Raw genomic sequence first — 17,051 nt, 5'->3', positions numbered from 1 at the left:
TCAACTCGTGGGAGCATTATGTTTCAGATGAGTGCATTTTTCCTCTCCATGGACACCACGGTAGACACGCCCCCTGTCTGAAACGTGTACTTCCCCCGTTACCACAGTTACCACTCAGCACCGTCTCCGGTTGGCAGAGCCGCTATGACGTCAGGGTGATATCGGGAATTCCTCTCCCTGTAGGGTCTCGTTGGTGTGACGGCGAAGCGGAGCCTCTCAGACACTGCCGGGAGGACGCATCACGCACTGTGGACACGTGAGCCGAGAAGTTTACCGTGCTTCCTGCCCCATGTTTTCATCTCAGCCCCCGGTCCACGGCGCGAGGAGTTGTGTCCGCGTGGTTGTGGGAAACCAGAGTAGGTTTGATGAGAGAATTTAGCCGAGAGACAACATGGTGTACTGCATCTTCATCTGCATTTCCTGCTCATAATCACAACATCTGAGAGCTGTGCTGCCACTCAGGGCCGACTGAATGTAAGTGGACTGTGAATGAAAGTCATCCTACACTTACAAAACCCAGTAGCTCCTGATAAGTCTGCTTTGAACGTAGAAGAATCCTGTTGTGTGTGGCTTTTTATTCCGTATAGTGTCAAGTTTGTTTACGTTTCTTTCATAGCAATGAAATGTGATTTTTAATTATGCTAATATTGTCAATATAGCATAACTGTGCAGGTAAACAAACTGAAAATTGGAGTTAAAAATAGGTTTTGCTTACTGGAATAAAATCATTTAACCTTTTTAATGTCAAGACTCAAATGCTGGGAAAAGGATGTGACTAATGGCCTTTTAGAGTTGCAGTGTTATCAGAGACAGTATAGATTGCTTTATCATTTGCGGAAATACTAAAAGCAAATATGACCTAGAAAAACAGCAGCTTGCTTCCGTTTTTGAGTTTCATTAATACATATAGTCTGCTTTATCTGTTAACAGTTGTAAACACTTAACTGCTTCATGCTTTGTTTACATTTTTATAAACATGTCCAGACCTGCCCAGCAGAAGTTTTACTCCCTTGATATACAAGCTTTAAATCAGGTATGTCTGAGGCAAACAGTTTTGCAGTGCAGGGCTGGAAGTTCACAGCCATGTGGCAAACTTCACATGATATATGCAGTGAAGAATGTCTACTTGGCACAAAACCCCTTTTCACACTGCAAAAAACTGAAATCTCATCAAGTGTTTTTGTCTTTTTTTAAGTGAAGATTGTCTTATTATACTCGATATGAGCCACTTTCAACTTATCAATCCAGAAAAATGTCTTGTTTCAAGTTATTAGAGTACAAAAATTAGGTTTGAATCGCTTGTATCCAGTAAAAAAAATCTACCAATGGAACAAGAAAAAATTGCTTGAAAATTTCTTTGAGACTAGAACAATGTCTAAATACAAGTAACTTTTCTCTTGTTCCATTGGCAGATTTTTTTTTTACTGGTTACGAGCAATTCAGACCTCATTTTTGTCCTTAAATAACTTTAAACAAGACATTTTTCTGGATTGGTCATGTGAATTTGGCTCATATTGAGTCTAAAAAGGAATTTTCTACTGAAAATAAGACTAAAACACTTGATAAGATTTCAGTTTTTGCAGTGCATGCTTTTCTGTAACTCTAGTGTTTGACTCCTATCACACAGCGACATACACAGTCTCATGTCACAGAGTTTATCTCTTCTTGTTTGTGTCCTGACAGAACTTGTTGTGCAGATTCCTATTATGTGACTCTGTTTGTGCTCCATGCTGTGTCACTGCTTCATCTGTATTGAATCTCATTATTGACCATTCTGTGGACAGTCGATCTGCACCCCGCACAGAGTCCTGGTCGACCTTGTCTCAGAGCTTTGCAATAACAGGGATCAGTGACAGTGTTCGGACACACAGGCGGCTCAGATGTCTGCTCTCGAGCTGCTGGGGCTGCTGGCAGGTCATCTTTAAATAGATAAGCACTTTAGGAGTGACCTCTGAACAAGGTGATTTCTCAAGTCTATCTGCTTCTCAGGGGGTGATTCAGCAAAATGAGGCTCTTCTGCTATAGGTTTTGAGGTGTAGGGGAGATAACACAGACAGACCACGAGTTTTAATCTATTTAAAGAGTCAGATTGGAGGTGTTTACATGAGATAATGAAATGCTGAACATTTTAAAACTTGTATTGCATCAATGTTGTTTTCCCACAGTCATGTGAAGATGTTCAATGTTTCAAATAGTGCTGGAATGATTGGCAAAATATATATTATCAATGCATATTGTAACAGAAAATCTTCACAGTATCTTTAAAAACAAACAACAGGTTTGAGCTCATAATTTGTGAAAGTATGTATGAAGTATGAAACAGTGATGTGTACTCTTCACTTTTCCTGACAATCATACTAGTTAGAAAACATACTCAAACCTTACTTATTAATAGAAAACACGTTAGTTACTGCAGTACTAAGTTTTTATCCAACCCCGTTTCAGTGTAAGCCTGTTAAAAAACAAAATTTGTTTTCTTTTTAAGAACAAAACACTATTCAGAATTTTATTTCCAAAGAATCTTTATTTTCCTTTTTCCTTTTTCTGGGGGACTATGCTGTGCAGCAGGAGAACAAAACCCATCTTTCATTGGAAACATCACAAGACAGCATATACATTCCATTCACAGGCTAAATGCATCATTGTACAGAAAGTATCGTGTGACAACCCAGAAAGAACATCATGTACCAAGTTGAATTCAGCGCTGTAGAGCACTGCATGGGCGGGGACCAATGACGGCATATGTTTGCAGGATGTGTAGATATAAATCTCTTTTTTTTCTCTCTACATTAGGTCTACTATGTTTCCTGATGCCCTGGAGGCAGCAGGCCGGGTGGAGGGCCTGCCTCTGTCCTCCCCACAACCACTTCCAGAGCTCGAAGAAGAGGAAGCAGAGACGTCAGCCGAGAGGGGGCCAAAGAGAAGAGGCCGCTACAGGCAGAGTCTGCAGCTGCTAAAGCCCTTCAGGATTACACACAAGTAAAGAAAACTGTGTTGAAGTTTAAGTGAGGTCTCTGACTGTAGAGGATGTAATGATTGACAGGCGGTCACAGCTCATATGTTGACAGTTATCAGTTCAGACACATAAGGCTCACATATGTTGTGTTTGCCTCATACTGAGGATAAGGGACTAACAGGTGGTAAATGGGAGCTCGGAAGTTGTCCCCCAGCAACAGACAGTGCTGTGTTTGAACATTAGCCAAGTGATAAGCTGCCCTTTTTTTCTTTTTCGCTGCTCTCTCAGATTTCTGCTAAGAGCGTGAAAATTACTGTCCAGACACTGCGGGCATTATTCACCTTTCATTGACTCACTAAAGTGAAGGCGGCAAGTCTTTCTCAGACGCCTGTGTGGACTCTCTCCCTCGACATAACACCTCTGTGTATGCCTGCACTTTTAGACATCTTACCCATTTTCACACCTTATTCTCTCTGTTCCAGGCACCAGCACCCAGTCGATAACGCCGGCCTCTTCTCATTTATGACCCTTCACTGGCTTTCCCCGCTGGCATGGAAGGCCTACAAACTGTCCAGCTTGTCCATAAATGATGTGTGGGGACTGTCTTGCCATGAGGCCTCTGAAATCAACTGCCAAAGGTGAGGTAACTGAGGTCAAACTGATGAAAGAAACCTGGCTAACTGGGAGAAACTATTTGAGGCCTTCGCACAGTGTTGCTAGAAAACAGCAGTTTGTGCGAGACATGACGTGAAAACTTTTTCATTCCATGAATTTAACCTTGTTGACTGTATCTGTGACATCATTTGCTGTCTTCAAATGCTAATAATAGCTGTTATCTTTTGATTGCGCTTAGTTTTTTTTCCCTTTATTAATCAAAAAATGTTCCTTTAAAAATTTAGATTTGTTGCTTTTTACTGCTATCATGGTCCTTTTCATCCTTTAAGGACCATTATTTGCACAGGCCCCTACTTACCATTTATTAACATTAACACCTAACATCAGCCATTGTTGTATAAGGATCACCAAACCTTGACTCTGAGTCAACGCCATGCACCCTGATCATCATAAAGTCTCATTGTCAGAAACCTCTTTTTCAGTAGACACCTTGATATTTTAAATGATGTGACGCAGGATTCATGTGACACTGAGACACTGACTGTTCATGTGGAAACCATCTTGTTAAGCAACTTTGGAAAGCAGCTTTGGCATCTTTTTTAATGGAAAGATACTGACACAGTCTAGTGTGGCTTTAAGAGTCATGAGTCTCGATGCACTCTGAGAGATCCACTTTGTACCATCACTCTTTATTGAATCTCAGCTTGATGTATCTGATGTGAGCCATTGTTTGTGTTGTTCCGATGCTGCGTTCAAGTCTATTTTGGAGGATGGGAATTTCTGACTTCTGACCTCTGAGTGTTCCTGGTGCAGAGGGACAAATGTAAACACAAAACCAGGCTTAATTTTGCAAATATGTTAATAACTGTGTTGTTGTGCAAAGTAGCAAGGCCACTGAAAAACTCACACTGAAAAGATGACTGAGTTTGTTCAACAGCTGTCTTATACTTCAGTGGGTGGTTCTCTAATGAACATGTGTGCTTTTATGGGTGCAGCTATTGCAATGTGATGTTAGATAACTACTGCCTAGCTTTACAATTGGAAACTCTGCCTCTATGTTATGTTGTAATATAGCATTTCTAATAGAAGGTGAGACATTTTCAAATTTGTTATTTTAATTTATATTTAATTTTTAATAATTTTAATTTATTTATATATAATTAATGATAATAATAATAATAATAATAATAATAATAATAATAATTATTATTATTATTATTATTATTATTATTATTATTATTATTATTATTTATTTTTTTAATTATTATTATACATTCTATTTGTAGGCACTTTTCAAGGCATCCAAGAGCAGTACAAAACATACATACCGTGCCATACAAAACAAAGTTTAAAAAAAACTCAAACAGTAGTTTAAAAATACAGAATGAAATATTAAGATGCCCAAAGAAGGAGTAGGCCCTCAATTTTTAAAATCTGCCACAGTCATTTGCAGGGACGTGTGTCTAATTTGTCTTGACAGACAAACAAATCATTTTAATTTACAATTTCCTGCCAGATACTATGAGTCCAGGAATTTCCAGTCAGTAGCCAGTGCTACCATATGCTAGTGGTGTATTTTCTGGGCTTTCTTATTCCTGTCGTTCTGCCTTTTTTACATCCCATTGAAAGAAAATTCTCCCAAATGATCAAAGCACATGCTCACTGAAAATGTAGGACTTTTGAAAAATATGACAGAGTTCAGCCCAGACCTGGTCTTTTTGTTCACTATTCTGTAATAACTTTAGTCATGATTTGGGGCTTTGTATATATAATCGATTGGATTCACAGCTTGGTGTTTGTGTGAACAGAGAGGAAAAATAGCATTTGGTTGCCCCTTAAAGAATTCGCTTGTTGGAGCTCTGAGTTGATTCATACAGCCAACAAATCCTATGATGCGACCAACAAGTTTACTCATTCTCCTAACGGATCTGATTCATTAGTGTCATAGATTTTTTATTATAAGCATACTGATAATGGACAATATGTTGATAGCATGCTCTCAAATGGATATAAACATGATCTTTTCAGTTTGAGGAAATTCTACAAGAAATTGTCAGTAAATACTCTCTGGTACAAAAACATGTCAACCCACAAAATTCCCTGCTGTTTCTGGAAATTTCCACTCCAAGCTGTAAGGCAAAGTTTGTACTCGAGGCAATTCAAAGTGCTTTACAGCTAAAAATAATTAGATTACAAGAAGGCCAAATTAAATCAGTCTATAAAACATCTAAAAAAATGTTTATTAAATAAAGAAAGGAGTGCAGATAAAATACTTTCAGTTTCATATGGAAAGCTGAATAAAACTGTTTTCAGTCTGGATTTGAACAGGATAAAACTGGAAAGCAGCCTCACCATGTGAAGTCCTGACTCTGGGTACCATCAGGAGACCTTTACCTGGGGTCTTCCGGTTCATATGGCTCCAACATGTCAGCGATGTACTTTGGTGCTAAACCATTAAGAGACTTGTAAACAAGCAAAGTTGTTTTGAAGTCTGTTCTCTGAGTGACAGGAAGCCAGTGCAGAGATCTGCTGGAGGCAAGTGCAGGGATTAGTGTTTCTGAGTTAGGTTGAGACACTACCCCTTTGATTTTGATGGTTTTTTAGATGGCAAAAAGCTCCTGATGTTATTGATTTAATGTGGCTGTTAACGTTAGGTCTGAGTCCAGTGTTATCCCTTGATTTCTAACCTGATTATTGACGTTAAAAGAGAGTCTCAAGATGGCTGCTAACAGGTTTTCTTTGTTTCTGTGAACCACAGACTATTTCAGTTTTATCTGGGTTTAGCTGGAGACAATTGACCACTCACTGATCTGTTCAATGCAGTGACTGAGTAAATCTACAGTCCCATGTTCCCCTGCTCTGAGTGAGATGTAGATCTGAGTGTCATCTGCATAGTTGTGGTAGGACATATTATATCTGCATTTTAGCTGGACTAATGGAAGCATGCTCATATTGAACAATAGGGGTCCCAGGATTGACCCCTGGGGAACCCCACGGGTCTTAGCCATTTGGTCTAAACCAGTTTAAAGCAGTACCAGAGGGCAGTGTTGTTAAGTTAACATTTATGCTGCGTGCTGCGTGTTGTGAGAGGATCGATTGTGTGTATTCACACTTGGTGGGAGTGAAATTCCCAGCCATTGTCAGTAGCATAAGATTTCATGTCCAAACTATGTTTCAACCTAGAGTGTTTTTCTTTAAACCAAATACCGCTGTTATGTCATGTTGAAACACAAAGAATCAACAAGTGATCCTCCGGGGTAGGAGGTCATGTTTTTGTTTCAGGCTTCCAGAGGAGCTTGTTGCTTTTGTTCAGGTGTTCTGATCTGGGCATGGTGTTATACTCTCACACCGCAGGTTCACTGGGAGCTTTTTCTTTAACTTTAAACTTTATCTGCTCTGCTGTGAAGGTCAAACATACTGGAAACAGGTGCAAGTGGAAATCTGTAAACAACTGTCCCGACATGTGTTGTGGTGTGGGAAGTCTTTGCAGTGTGACTCTATCGATGAACATCCAGTCTCAGTTTTTTTTACCAACACGGGAACACTGTGCCTGGATGGGAAGCTTCTAAGAATAGTAGGGATTAGAGATTACAGTGAGAGTTAGTGCCTGACTTGGGTGGTTATGTCATTACTCCTCCACCTGGGATACACTGTGTCTGCTGTCACATTCATTAGCTGTCATTGATCGCGGCCAGGCTGCAGCAGACTGCCCTGTGATAAAAGTCACCGCCTCCTGCCAAACACAGCTTGAGAAATGCCCTGTAGTTATGCACTAAGTCAGTGAATGAACAATAGGCTTACAATAAGGATATTAAAGGGTATTTAGCTTCTACCATGTGCTGACAAAAGAAACCAATGATTTTCCCATTACTCACATGCTGCCGAGTCATGCGCAATGACTCAGTAATAAAGAGAAGGGTCACTGTTTGAGGAAGGTCACCATTATCTTATGACAACAGTGGGGGTTGTAAATGCCCTGTTCTCTGCAGAGGCTCTGGCCCTGGGCCTGCCAGTTGATGCTTCTGCTTTGTGTGTGCTAAATAGCTAGCTGAAGGGAAACAGCACAGAGGCACAAAGCTATCAAGTTGGCACGGGTGGGCGATGGTGTGCATGAGAGCTGCAGGGTCTCTGGAGACGAGAGGTCTTTATTTTGTGTTTACATAGCAAGAACAGTTATGCAACCGGCATGCAAAGCAGAGATGATGGTGAGAGGGGGAATGGGAAAAGCACCCTGGGAGAGTTGACACTTGTTAGTGCTCAGTGAGGTGCGAACCTTGAATGTGAAGTCCTGGCCAGCACACTCTCAAAACCTCAGCCTTGCTTGCCATTTGGCAGACTGAAACGAAGGCTGGTAGAAACATTTTTTAACCGTGTTTAAAGACAAATTATTCATCCCAAGAGCCCACGCTGTTGCCCAGTTGCTTTAATGTGCCACCATGCACACATTAAGAGATCTGCTGTTGTATCTCGGTCTTTAAAAGTGCCTTAATTATTATGAGAATTATAGATCTACTGTATGTTTGATGAAAACTTTCTTTAGACTAAAGAAGAAAACTTTCCTGAAGATTTGCGTGTTCAGCAGCACAGAGTTCTCTGCTTGGTCTGTTGATGTGATGTCGCCAAACAAAGCTCAATACTGGCTTTAAAGTCTCATTCCCAGTAACTCAAGCTGTGCCCTGTCTTGTTTCGAGGTTGCAGTTTATTGTACTTTCTTAGAATTGAATCCATTCCACTTGCAGCAGTAATTATATGAGTGTCTCCATGGTTTAATGTTCTGACTGTCCTCTCTGATACGTTTTTCGATAAAGTCATTAAAGTGTAAATTACTTTCTGCAGCTGCTCTGCTGCGGCATTATAGACTCATTACCATTGATGCATTTGGCCAGCATGATATTTTACTCTTTTTCATGGGTGTTATGCAGTTAAAAAGGACATTAGCACATCTTTAACACATGTGTGGTAATACCTTCCTCAGCCTAATTGCATAATGCATCATTTTTGATGTATATAGTAGGTCACCTTTGCAATAATATCAGTCAAACAGCTTTAGTTTTACTCATGTGTATTTCAGCTGCCAGACTGTACTAAAATAGCTCCTGCTATGTGTTTTGACAGCCTGATTAATCTGGAGAGCAGCTCTGTTGTTTTAAGAATAATAATTACAAGTTTTGTCCTCCTTATGGTAATTCTGCCCTTCTCAAATGCCATTGTTTACATATTCTTAATTGAGACTTAAACTACACTTTGCATAGCATTCATGCTGTGGTGGATCTAAAATCAGTTTCTACTGTCCACACACATCTTACAGCAATGAAAATGTAATGATGTTTTGCTGAACTATGAACTAACTCCTGTCATCATCTTCTACAGGCTTGAAACTTTGTGGCATGATGAGCTAAAAAGACGAGGGCGAGAAGGAGCCTCCTTGACAAGAGTCTTCTGGAGGTTCTGCCAAACCCGCATGCTGGTAGCCATCTTTTCTCTCCTCCTTACCATGGTGGCAGGCTTCGTTGGACCTGTGAGTATCATCTGAATCCTCCTCTTCCCTGTTATTATAATTCATCAAAATGTCTGCGTATGGTCACTGGCTCAGAGTCTGAAGTCCGTGTTTCCTCTGTAGGAATCGTTTAATCCAGTTTCACACTGGTCTGGAATTTTCATAAGACCAAACTGGGAGATTACAGAGCCTTGGTTGGGGCTGAAGATAATAATATTACAGTAGATTATCTGGTTAGTACCAGTCATGCTTTTCTGTGCTGCGTCATGTTTGATCTGCTAAAAAAATGCACAGATTAGCGATGCAGATTGGAAATTTTGTCTGTAGACGATCTTTGGACACATGTACGATCAATTACATAGGGGAATAATCTGAAAAAAAATTCTGTTGAGTTAGATCTTTATGCTGATTAAAAGTCAAATTGGCACACTGATTCCAAAATTGCAGTCAGTTTTCTTCTTGAACGTCAAGTTTTTTTCTCCACACTTTACCTTCCAGAAAAGCAACATTCCACTGACTAGCTGTTGTAAGATTAGGGATGGGTACTGACTACTGAATATGGTACTTTTATAGTTGCTGTAATCTGTAATACCAAGTACCAATTCATGTAAAATCAAACGGTACCATGTTTTGGTACCTAACACATCCTTGTGACAGTGAGATAGTGGAAAAGTAGGCAATTTTCCATGCTGGACATGAACACAGCATTTCAAGGTTCGATATCAAAGAATAAATATGTTAAATTATAAACACTGAGGTTTCATTAGTGAAGAAATTAATATTTAGAATAGAATAGAATAGAATAGAATAGAATAGAATAGAAGACTATATTGCCCATTGGTTTAGAACACAGTGGAAAATTGCCTTTGGCATCATGATCGCCAGCCACAACAACTGTAGAAACTCAACAGTAAAGCTCACAACACTAAAAATACACAAGTCCATAAATTAACAAATAAATTAGGAATAGATAATTTATAAATTATCCATTGGTTTAAAATGTTCACTGCAAATGACCTTTTATATGCCGCTCTCCTAACTAGAGGAACTCTCAGCCTCTTTCCTGATGGCAGCAAAACAAACGCAGGATTGAGACATAAACACACACAAAAGAACTGAAAATTGGTACCGTTAAGTATCAATACCGATTGCCAGGTACCAGGAATCAGTGCAGTATCATTTCAATTGAAAAGGTACCAATTAAGCAAGACTTGTCAGCTGATTACAGTTGGACTCATCTACAGCTACATGGCAACTTGTTTGTGCAGTCTCAGTTGAGACAGTGCGGTGAGAGTTGTGTGCATCCGAATAGGTCAGAACGATGAATATCTGCAAACAGAAAGCCAGCATAGCAGGAATTAAGAGGATTTGTGATGGCTTTTCTCTTAACTTTGTAACTATGGGCATACCGTTGTAAATTCTATTTCATTTTGGGCTGTTTTTTTAGTTTTCAAAGCTTGTAACTATTCCCTCCTAGTCTTTTATTTACATTAGTATATATTCCCTTTGTTCCAGATCATGTCTGCTCCTGTAGCTCCTCCAGTAGCCATATCTTTTCTCAAAACATAGTAGTGTTAAATAATCATTGCAGTCGTGCCTGTTTCTTTCATATTTCATTGTGTGTCAATATTCGAAACTTTTTATAAAACAAGCTCATATCTGTGAAATGTAGTATTTTTCATATTTTTTAAATAAACAGGGATTCTATAGTTCAAAAACTTGACGTGATAGAGAAAAGCTGAGATCAGTTTTGGATTCAGCTCCCAAACATTGGTTAAAAACAGCTGTCAGACCTAACTCAACAAATCTTGTGTTTCCCCAGTGTTATCAGTCGCTTGGTTTTCTTTCTTGGATTTCCCAGAATCATATATTTTCCTCAACATATTGCAATCAACTGACAGTGATACATAGATGAAAAGATAAAGAGGTGTACAAATTGTTGGATATGCTGGATGTCAGTATGCAGAGATGGCTCAAAAAATAACTTCTGCTGACATAAAGTCATGAAGAATGAAGCTCAAACTAAATGTGTATTTAATTCAGTGAGAAAACTGAAGAGCCAAGTGTCCAGGTTTACTGTTTATACTCAGTGAGAAACACAAGCATGTTTACATAATCAGGGTCACAGTCACTTCAGCTGCAGAAAACACACCCAGAAGGCAGCGATGTGGCTGGTATAAAGAAATACTGGTTTGTCAGCTTTGGGGTTATGTCCTCAACCTTTGTGTCTGTGTTGTTAGCGGAGAGTGAAACATGCTTCACATGGCACCACCCAGACAGATGGGAGTTTTCTTTAATCATTGCTTTTTACTGTAAAGTGATTAAGTTTGAAAAAGTCACTTCCTGGTTCAGTCCCAGGTTTCCTTAAGTTGTTTATTTCCTGCGGTGTTATTTGTTGTGTCCGTGCCTGTTACTACCTACAGTTAATGGCATTAGCTGGATTTAGCTCTTGCGCAGAAACACACGTGTCTCACATTTCCAACCCATTGAGAACTTTCACTGAGGGAGTTGTGCTCTCTGGAGTTGATCTTCTTGGACACGTTTGACTCATTGAAAAATAATCTTTCATTTCATCCCAACAGGCCTGCATGCAATCACCGCCTACTCCACTGTTTCTCATATTAACTAGAGTTTAGTGAATTCAGATGTTCCCCACCCCTTTTCTTCCTTTCTTGACATATTTTTCCCTGCTTTTAAATTAATTTCCCTTTTTATGTCTTCTTTGATTTTGCTAAGTTTCCATAACTCCTCTGTCCATCTTCAGGCTCTCATGGTGCGGGCCCTGCTGGAGTATTCCCAGACCCCGGAGAGCCATGTGCTATACGGCCTGTCCCTGGTAGCAGGCATCTTCCTCATGGAGTTGATGCGATCATGGTCTCTAGCGCTCATGTGGGCCGTCAACTACCGCACTGCAGCACGCCTCAGAGGGGCGGCTCTTACTTATGCCTTTAATAAAATCCTCCATCTACGCAGCACCAAAGACATCAGTCCAGGAGAGGTAAGAGATGCGCCCTGATTTTTGATGTTACACTGCAAAAACAGCCCTACTAAAAATAAGCAAAATATTCTCAAATTTTCTACAATTTCCTTGTTTTGAGCAAAAAAAATCTGCCAATAGGGTAAGAAAATTTTGCTTGGCTAGAATTCTTAAAACTAGCTTATAAATCCAGATGGAACCTGTCTTGAAACTAGATAAAATGTCCTTGAATTTGAGAATAGTTTGCTCATTACAAGCATAAAAAAGTTATTTTTAAGAAAAGTTCACTTAAATTTTGTGTTGTGCTTTTTGATTTAGCTTATTTCAAGAATGTTTTTACTTAATTTAAGATTAAACATGTTTTTCATATAGTAAAAAAGTCTTGGAATATGATAGATTTTCTTAAAATAAGACATTGTCTAGGCTGCACGGTGGTGCAACGGTTAGCGCTGCAGCCTCACAGCAAGAAGGTCACCGGTTCAAATCCCCACCTCGGCCGGTGGGTCTTTCTGTGTGGAGTTTGCATGTTCTCCCCGTGCATGCGTGGGTTCTCTCCGGGTACTCCGGCTTCCTCCCACAGTCCAAAAACATGCTTACCAGGTTAATTGGTCACACCAAATTGTCCCTAGGTGTGAGTGTGTGCGTGCATGGTTGTCTGTCTATGTGTCAGCCCTGCGATTGACTGGCGACCAGTCCAGGGTGTACCCTGCCTCTCGCCCAACGATTGCTGGGATAGGCTCCAGCCACCCGCGACCCTAAACAGGATAAGCGGTATAGAAAATGGATGGATGGATGGAAGACATTGTCTCTCTGATCTAGCTGGTTTAAAGAAATTATCCTCCGACTCCAAGAAAAACAATAAGCAAAATTGACTTAGAATAAGACATAATTTCTTAAAAATGAAACACAAACGTGTTTTTATCTAAAATCAGGAAACCAGAGGCCATCCTGTTTGCTTTCCATTTATTAAAATGTCAAATCAGCTGACGAACAGTTCCAAAAGCACAATTCTCAACAACTTAGCCGTCATCTTCGGAAAATACTGTCTTTTGTGCTTTTTAAAAGGAATATTGCAACATTTTCATTGTTTTCTGTGTCTTACCTCAGTCCCCAGTCCATAACACGCAGGACGAGACCATTTTCTTGACTGTACGTCCAGTACCAATTATTTTGAGAGACTTCCAACCAAAGCCACTAGCTTAGCTTAGCTGGAGTGTGCAGCCGGCCTCTGGGTGCAGGCATATCAGATAACTGTTGACGGTCAGATGGATTCAACTTATATTTGTGTGATTTCTTAAACTGAGAAATTGTGTAACTGATCTTAATCTTAAAATAAGTAAAATAATCTTGTTTTCTGTTGGGACTTCATTCAAACCTCTGTTGTGGCTTGTTACCAGCAATACTTGCTCAATTTTAGCTTAACTTTCTTATGAAGATTTTATTAGATATATTCTCTTAATAAAATAAGGTATTTTTTTCTAACACATCTTGCTTGTCAAGATAGTTTTTCTTTTAGGTCAAATTTAAGAACAAATTTCTAGAAACAAGCTTTTTTTTCTTTCTTAGAAATCCTTTTTTGCAGTGTACACAATCCTGAAACAGATCCAGGGAGGGAGGGAGGGAAACAGAGGAGGCTGTATAAGACTAAATACACAGGACGACTGTTTTGCTTTACTGTCTAAAAAAGTGTGGTTCCAGTGTATCAGTATCCCTTCTTTCTCTTCCCAGCTGATTAACATATGCTCGAGTGACGGTCAGCGGCTGTATGAAGCTGTGTCAGTGGGCTGCCTGCTGGCTGGGGGCCCTTTGGTGGGAATACTGGGTCTTTCCTACACTGCGTTCTTCCTGGGCCCCACCGCTCTGATGGGGTCAACCATTTTCATCTTGTTCTACCCTGTCATGGTACGTCTCCAGCTACAACGTCTGAAACAGTAGAGCCATGGAAAAACACCTGTCTGAGTAAAATGTTACAAGTTTTTGTGAATGATGTGCATAAATTACAGGATAACAAGTTAAAAAGATGCTCAGTTGTCAATGTGTTTAAATAAGTTACAGAGACTGGAATTAAATAGTGATATGTTTTTAAAGTTTAAGCAGATGTTATGCAGCTGTGCTAAGCAATTTATGAAGATGATTTCTGAAAGTTTCACCCAAAGTTAATAACTCAAGATGAAATAGTTGAGTCATTGTTTTCAAAGCTGAGACTTTTTTATTTGGTTAGAAGAAGACATGATCGCTTGGAAAAATACAACCAGCACATTTTAAAAGCATCATAACTCTTCAGCTATCAATCCCCTGTCAAATATGTAGTTGTTATTTTCAAATTACACTCAGTCTAACTCAGAGCCTGACAGCCGGAGACCCTGCTGTTGATGTGAGAGGCATTTATCACTCTGCTCCCCTGGACAGCTCTGCGGCACAGCTAATGTGATTGTGTCTGCTTTCATTTCCTCCCGTGCCACTTATTCCTCTTGTCATCATTTCCTCTCTGTCTTCCCGTCTGGACAGATGCTCGCATCGAGGCTGACGGCGTATTTCCGTAAGAAGTGTGTGTCAGTGACTGACCGGCGCGTGAGGCTGATGAACGAGATACTGGGCTGCATAAAGTTCATCAAGATGTATTGCTGGGAGGATGCGTTCGCGCAGAATATTCACAGTGAGTGGCTGCCAAGTAACTTTCACAATAAAACTCATCATGTCATGTTGATGCCCAAGGCAGCGTGAGATGCTAACTTCATGCTTTTATTAAGCTTTTAATTCCCAGCTCATTTGGAGCAAAGGGTCACCTCATTTGAACACCTGTCACTGCTGCAAATTACTTCCTAATTGGTCAGTTTATCACCAGACATTAGACTTATCCTTTCCCTGAACTGGCAAGATAACCCTGACCTCATCTCCATTTTCATTAGCATGCTGCATTTAAGTATGTACCGTCCTATATAATCAAGGCCATTTTGAGTCCCCGAGCTTCAAGGTTAATTTTCCAGGTGTTGTGGGCTTTATGACGCCTTCAATGCCTGTCAAGGCGACTTTACTTATCCATGAATTAGTGATGACTTTCTCTCAGGAGGGTGTATACGTATTGAGTGGATAAGGATCATTTTCCCCTTTGTAATCATGCTTTGAATTAGCCAGGCGGGGCTCATTCTCGCTGCTACCCCTTTGATTACCTCTTATAATCATAATTAATTGGCATTCAACTCGATGTCCAATGAGTCCTGAGAGTCCTGAGAGTCCTGAGAGTAACAGAGTCATTCCCTTTAATTATCATTCTTGTTTAATTGACGATCACGTGGGTCTTTGCCCTGAAGCGTGCAACTTTAGCAGTGTAATCCACGCAGAAACACATATGCCATTCGAAGCAACGTCCCATGGAGAGTAGCATGAAAAAGGAGGGAGTTTTTTTTCTTTCTTATTTCCAACTAATGCTGCTGGGGCTAAATTAAACATGCCAAGTCTGTTTCAGCGTTTGAACTCACTGAACTTTGTGAACAAAGCATCTAGCATGTGCGTTGAGGAGATACAAATGTGGAAGTGTGTGTGTGTGTGTGGGGTGTGTTGTACACCACATTTGAGCAGTTATCAAGGTTCAGCAGGTTTTGAAGCCTCTCTCATACCATGTTTGGACGTGGGGCCCCTTGTGCTGTCTCTTGTGTCTATTTCTGTCCACTCTCTGTGTGCTGGTAACGGAGTCTTGTGCTGCTGATTGTACGTTCACTGGAGGACCCCTCTGGGAACCCTCGCTTTATTTTCTGGCTGTGTATGCATGTCTTTGCTCTTTTATCAACCCTCCCTTTCTCTTATCTCCTCAACAGAAGTGCGATCAGAAGAGAGGGGGATTTTAGAGAAAGCCGGGGTCGTCCAGAGCCTCACAGTGGGCGTGGCTCCCATAGTTGTTGTGATCGCAAGCGCGTGCACTTTCACCTTACATATGGCCCTGGGTTATGACCTCACTGCAGCTCAGGTATTTAAATTAGTGAGCCTTGATTTATCTGTTAAAGCTACAACACATACATTTATGAATATATACCCTTTGAAAATACTTCCATAAATGACTGAGGGTCATGATTTTTCAGTCGGCCTTGTTGTGATACAGTCTGTTTACATTTAAGGCATGTGCATATCTTGATACCAGTTGTAGCTGCAGGCAGTATAAAATTTAAATAACTGTATCTATTCTACATCCTTCTTCAGGCTTTCACTGTTGTCGCAGTGTTCAACTCCATGACCTTTGCCCTAAAAGTCACACCATTGGCTGTCAGGTCTCTGTCAGAGGGTGCTGTAGCTGTCAAAAGGTTTCAGGTAAGGAACCACAGAGCCACTTCCACCATGTTGAAGAGTTTTTACAGTTTTTACAGTTGCATCATCCTGATTTTTCAAACACAGTGTTCAAACCCTGAATTAAGTCATTACAGTTAGTCAGCATTACCTTGACAAACAAAGAAAACACCCTGTTTGTGGTCCAGCAGGTTTTACAAGGCTCAGAGCTGATTAAAATGTCCTCTTTCTTAAAACAGACCTGTACACACACCACACACTGTCGTTACTGACATACCGTGTTTCACAAACATGGTAAAAGTCACATATTCGTGAGAGGCAGTGAGCAAACACTTCTCCTCGGACGCACCAAACGGCTTGAAGTACTCCTTATGCAGTCTATAAGAAGACTGGAATGTACGCTACACAAACCACAAGGATATTTTTATGCTTGCACAGCTGCAAGTAATCTGTGCCATGTAATGTATAGACACTCCAGATGTGTTCAGACTTTTCATTCAACAGCAGCAGAGGAAAATGGACACAGTGTTCCTTCTCATACATGCTTGAAATGAAAAAAACAGCCGCATCCCACATTTTGTTGTGACTCTCGAGCCGGTCGTAACAGTATTTGCCTGTTCATTATCCTTATTTTGAAATTAAGGTTAAAACGAGATTTTCAGCACCCAAATTGGTTATTTCTAAATACTTTTTCACAGTATTCATAGCCGGGTCAAATGCAAATCTGA

At 40.2% G+C, this 17,051-nt stretch overlaps 1 protein-coding gene across 1 annotated transcript in view; it reads left to right on the top strand.

Moving 5' to 3' along the window:
• The first annotated feature begins 206 nt into the window (after positions 1 to 206).
• Positions 207 to 17,051, top strand: part of LOC141793405 (ATP-binding cassette sub-family C member 5) — a 36,378-nt gene continuing 19,533 nt past the window's right edge. Inside the window, exons 1-9 of the mRNA XM_074674095.1 lie at positions 207 to 474; positions 2,794 to 2,979; positions 3,439 to 3,594; positions 8,942 to 9,089; positions 11,833 to 12,066; positions 13,774 to 13,947; positions 14,554 to 14,701; positions 15,861 to 16,009; positions 16,240 to 16,347. Of these exons, the coding sequence (XP_074530196.1) occupies positions 473 to 474; positions 2,794 to 2,979; positions 3,439 to 3,594; positions 8,942 to 9,089; positions 11,833 to 12,066; positions 13,774 to 13,947; positions 14,554 to 14,701; positions 15,861 to 16,009; positions 16,240 to 16,347 (1,305 nt within the window). The 5' untranslated portion in view covers positions 207 to 472. The remainder of the gene's footprint in view (positions 475 to 2,793; positions 2,980 to 3,438; positions 3,595 to 8,941; positions 9,090 to 11,832; positions 12,067 to 13,773; positions 13,948 to 14,553; positions 14,702 to 15,860; positions 16,010 to 16,239; positions 16,348 to 17,051) is intronic.

Source organism: Halichoeres trimaculatus, unplaced genomic scaffold (genome assembly GCF_033239565.1).
Source record: "Halichoeres trimaculatus isolate MK-OKI-2021-1 unplaced genomic scaffold, fHalTri1.1 fHalTri1_scaffold_7, whole genome shotgun sequence".
NCBI classification, from domain to species: domain Eukaryota; kingdom Metazoa; phylum Chordata; class Actinopteri; order Labriformes; family Labridae; genus Halichoeres; species Halichoeres trimaculatus.
Note: the sequence above shows the minus strand (reverse complement) of the source record. Positions and strands in the feature narration are given on the sequence as shown.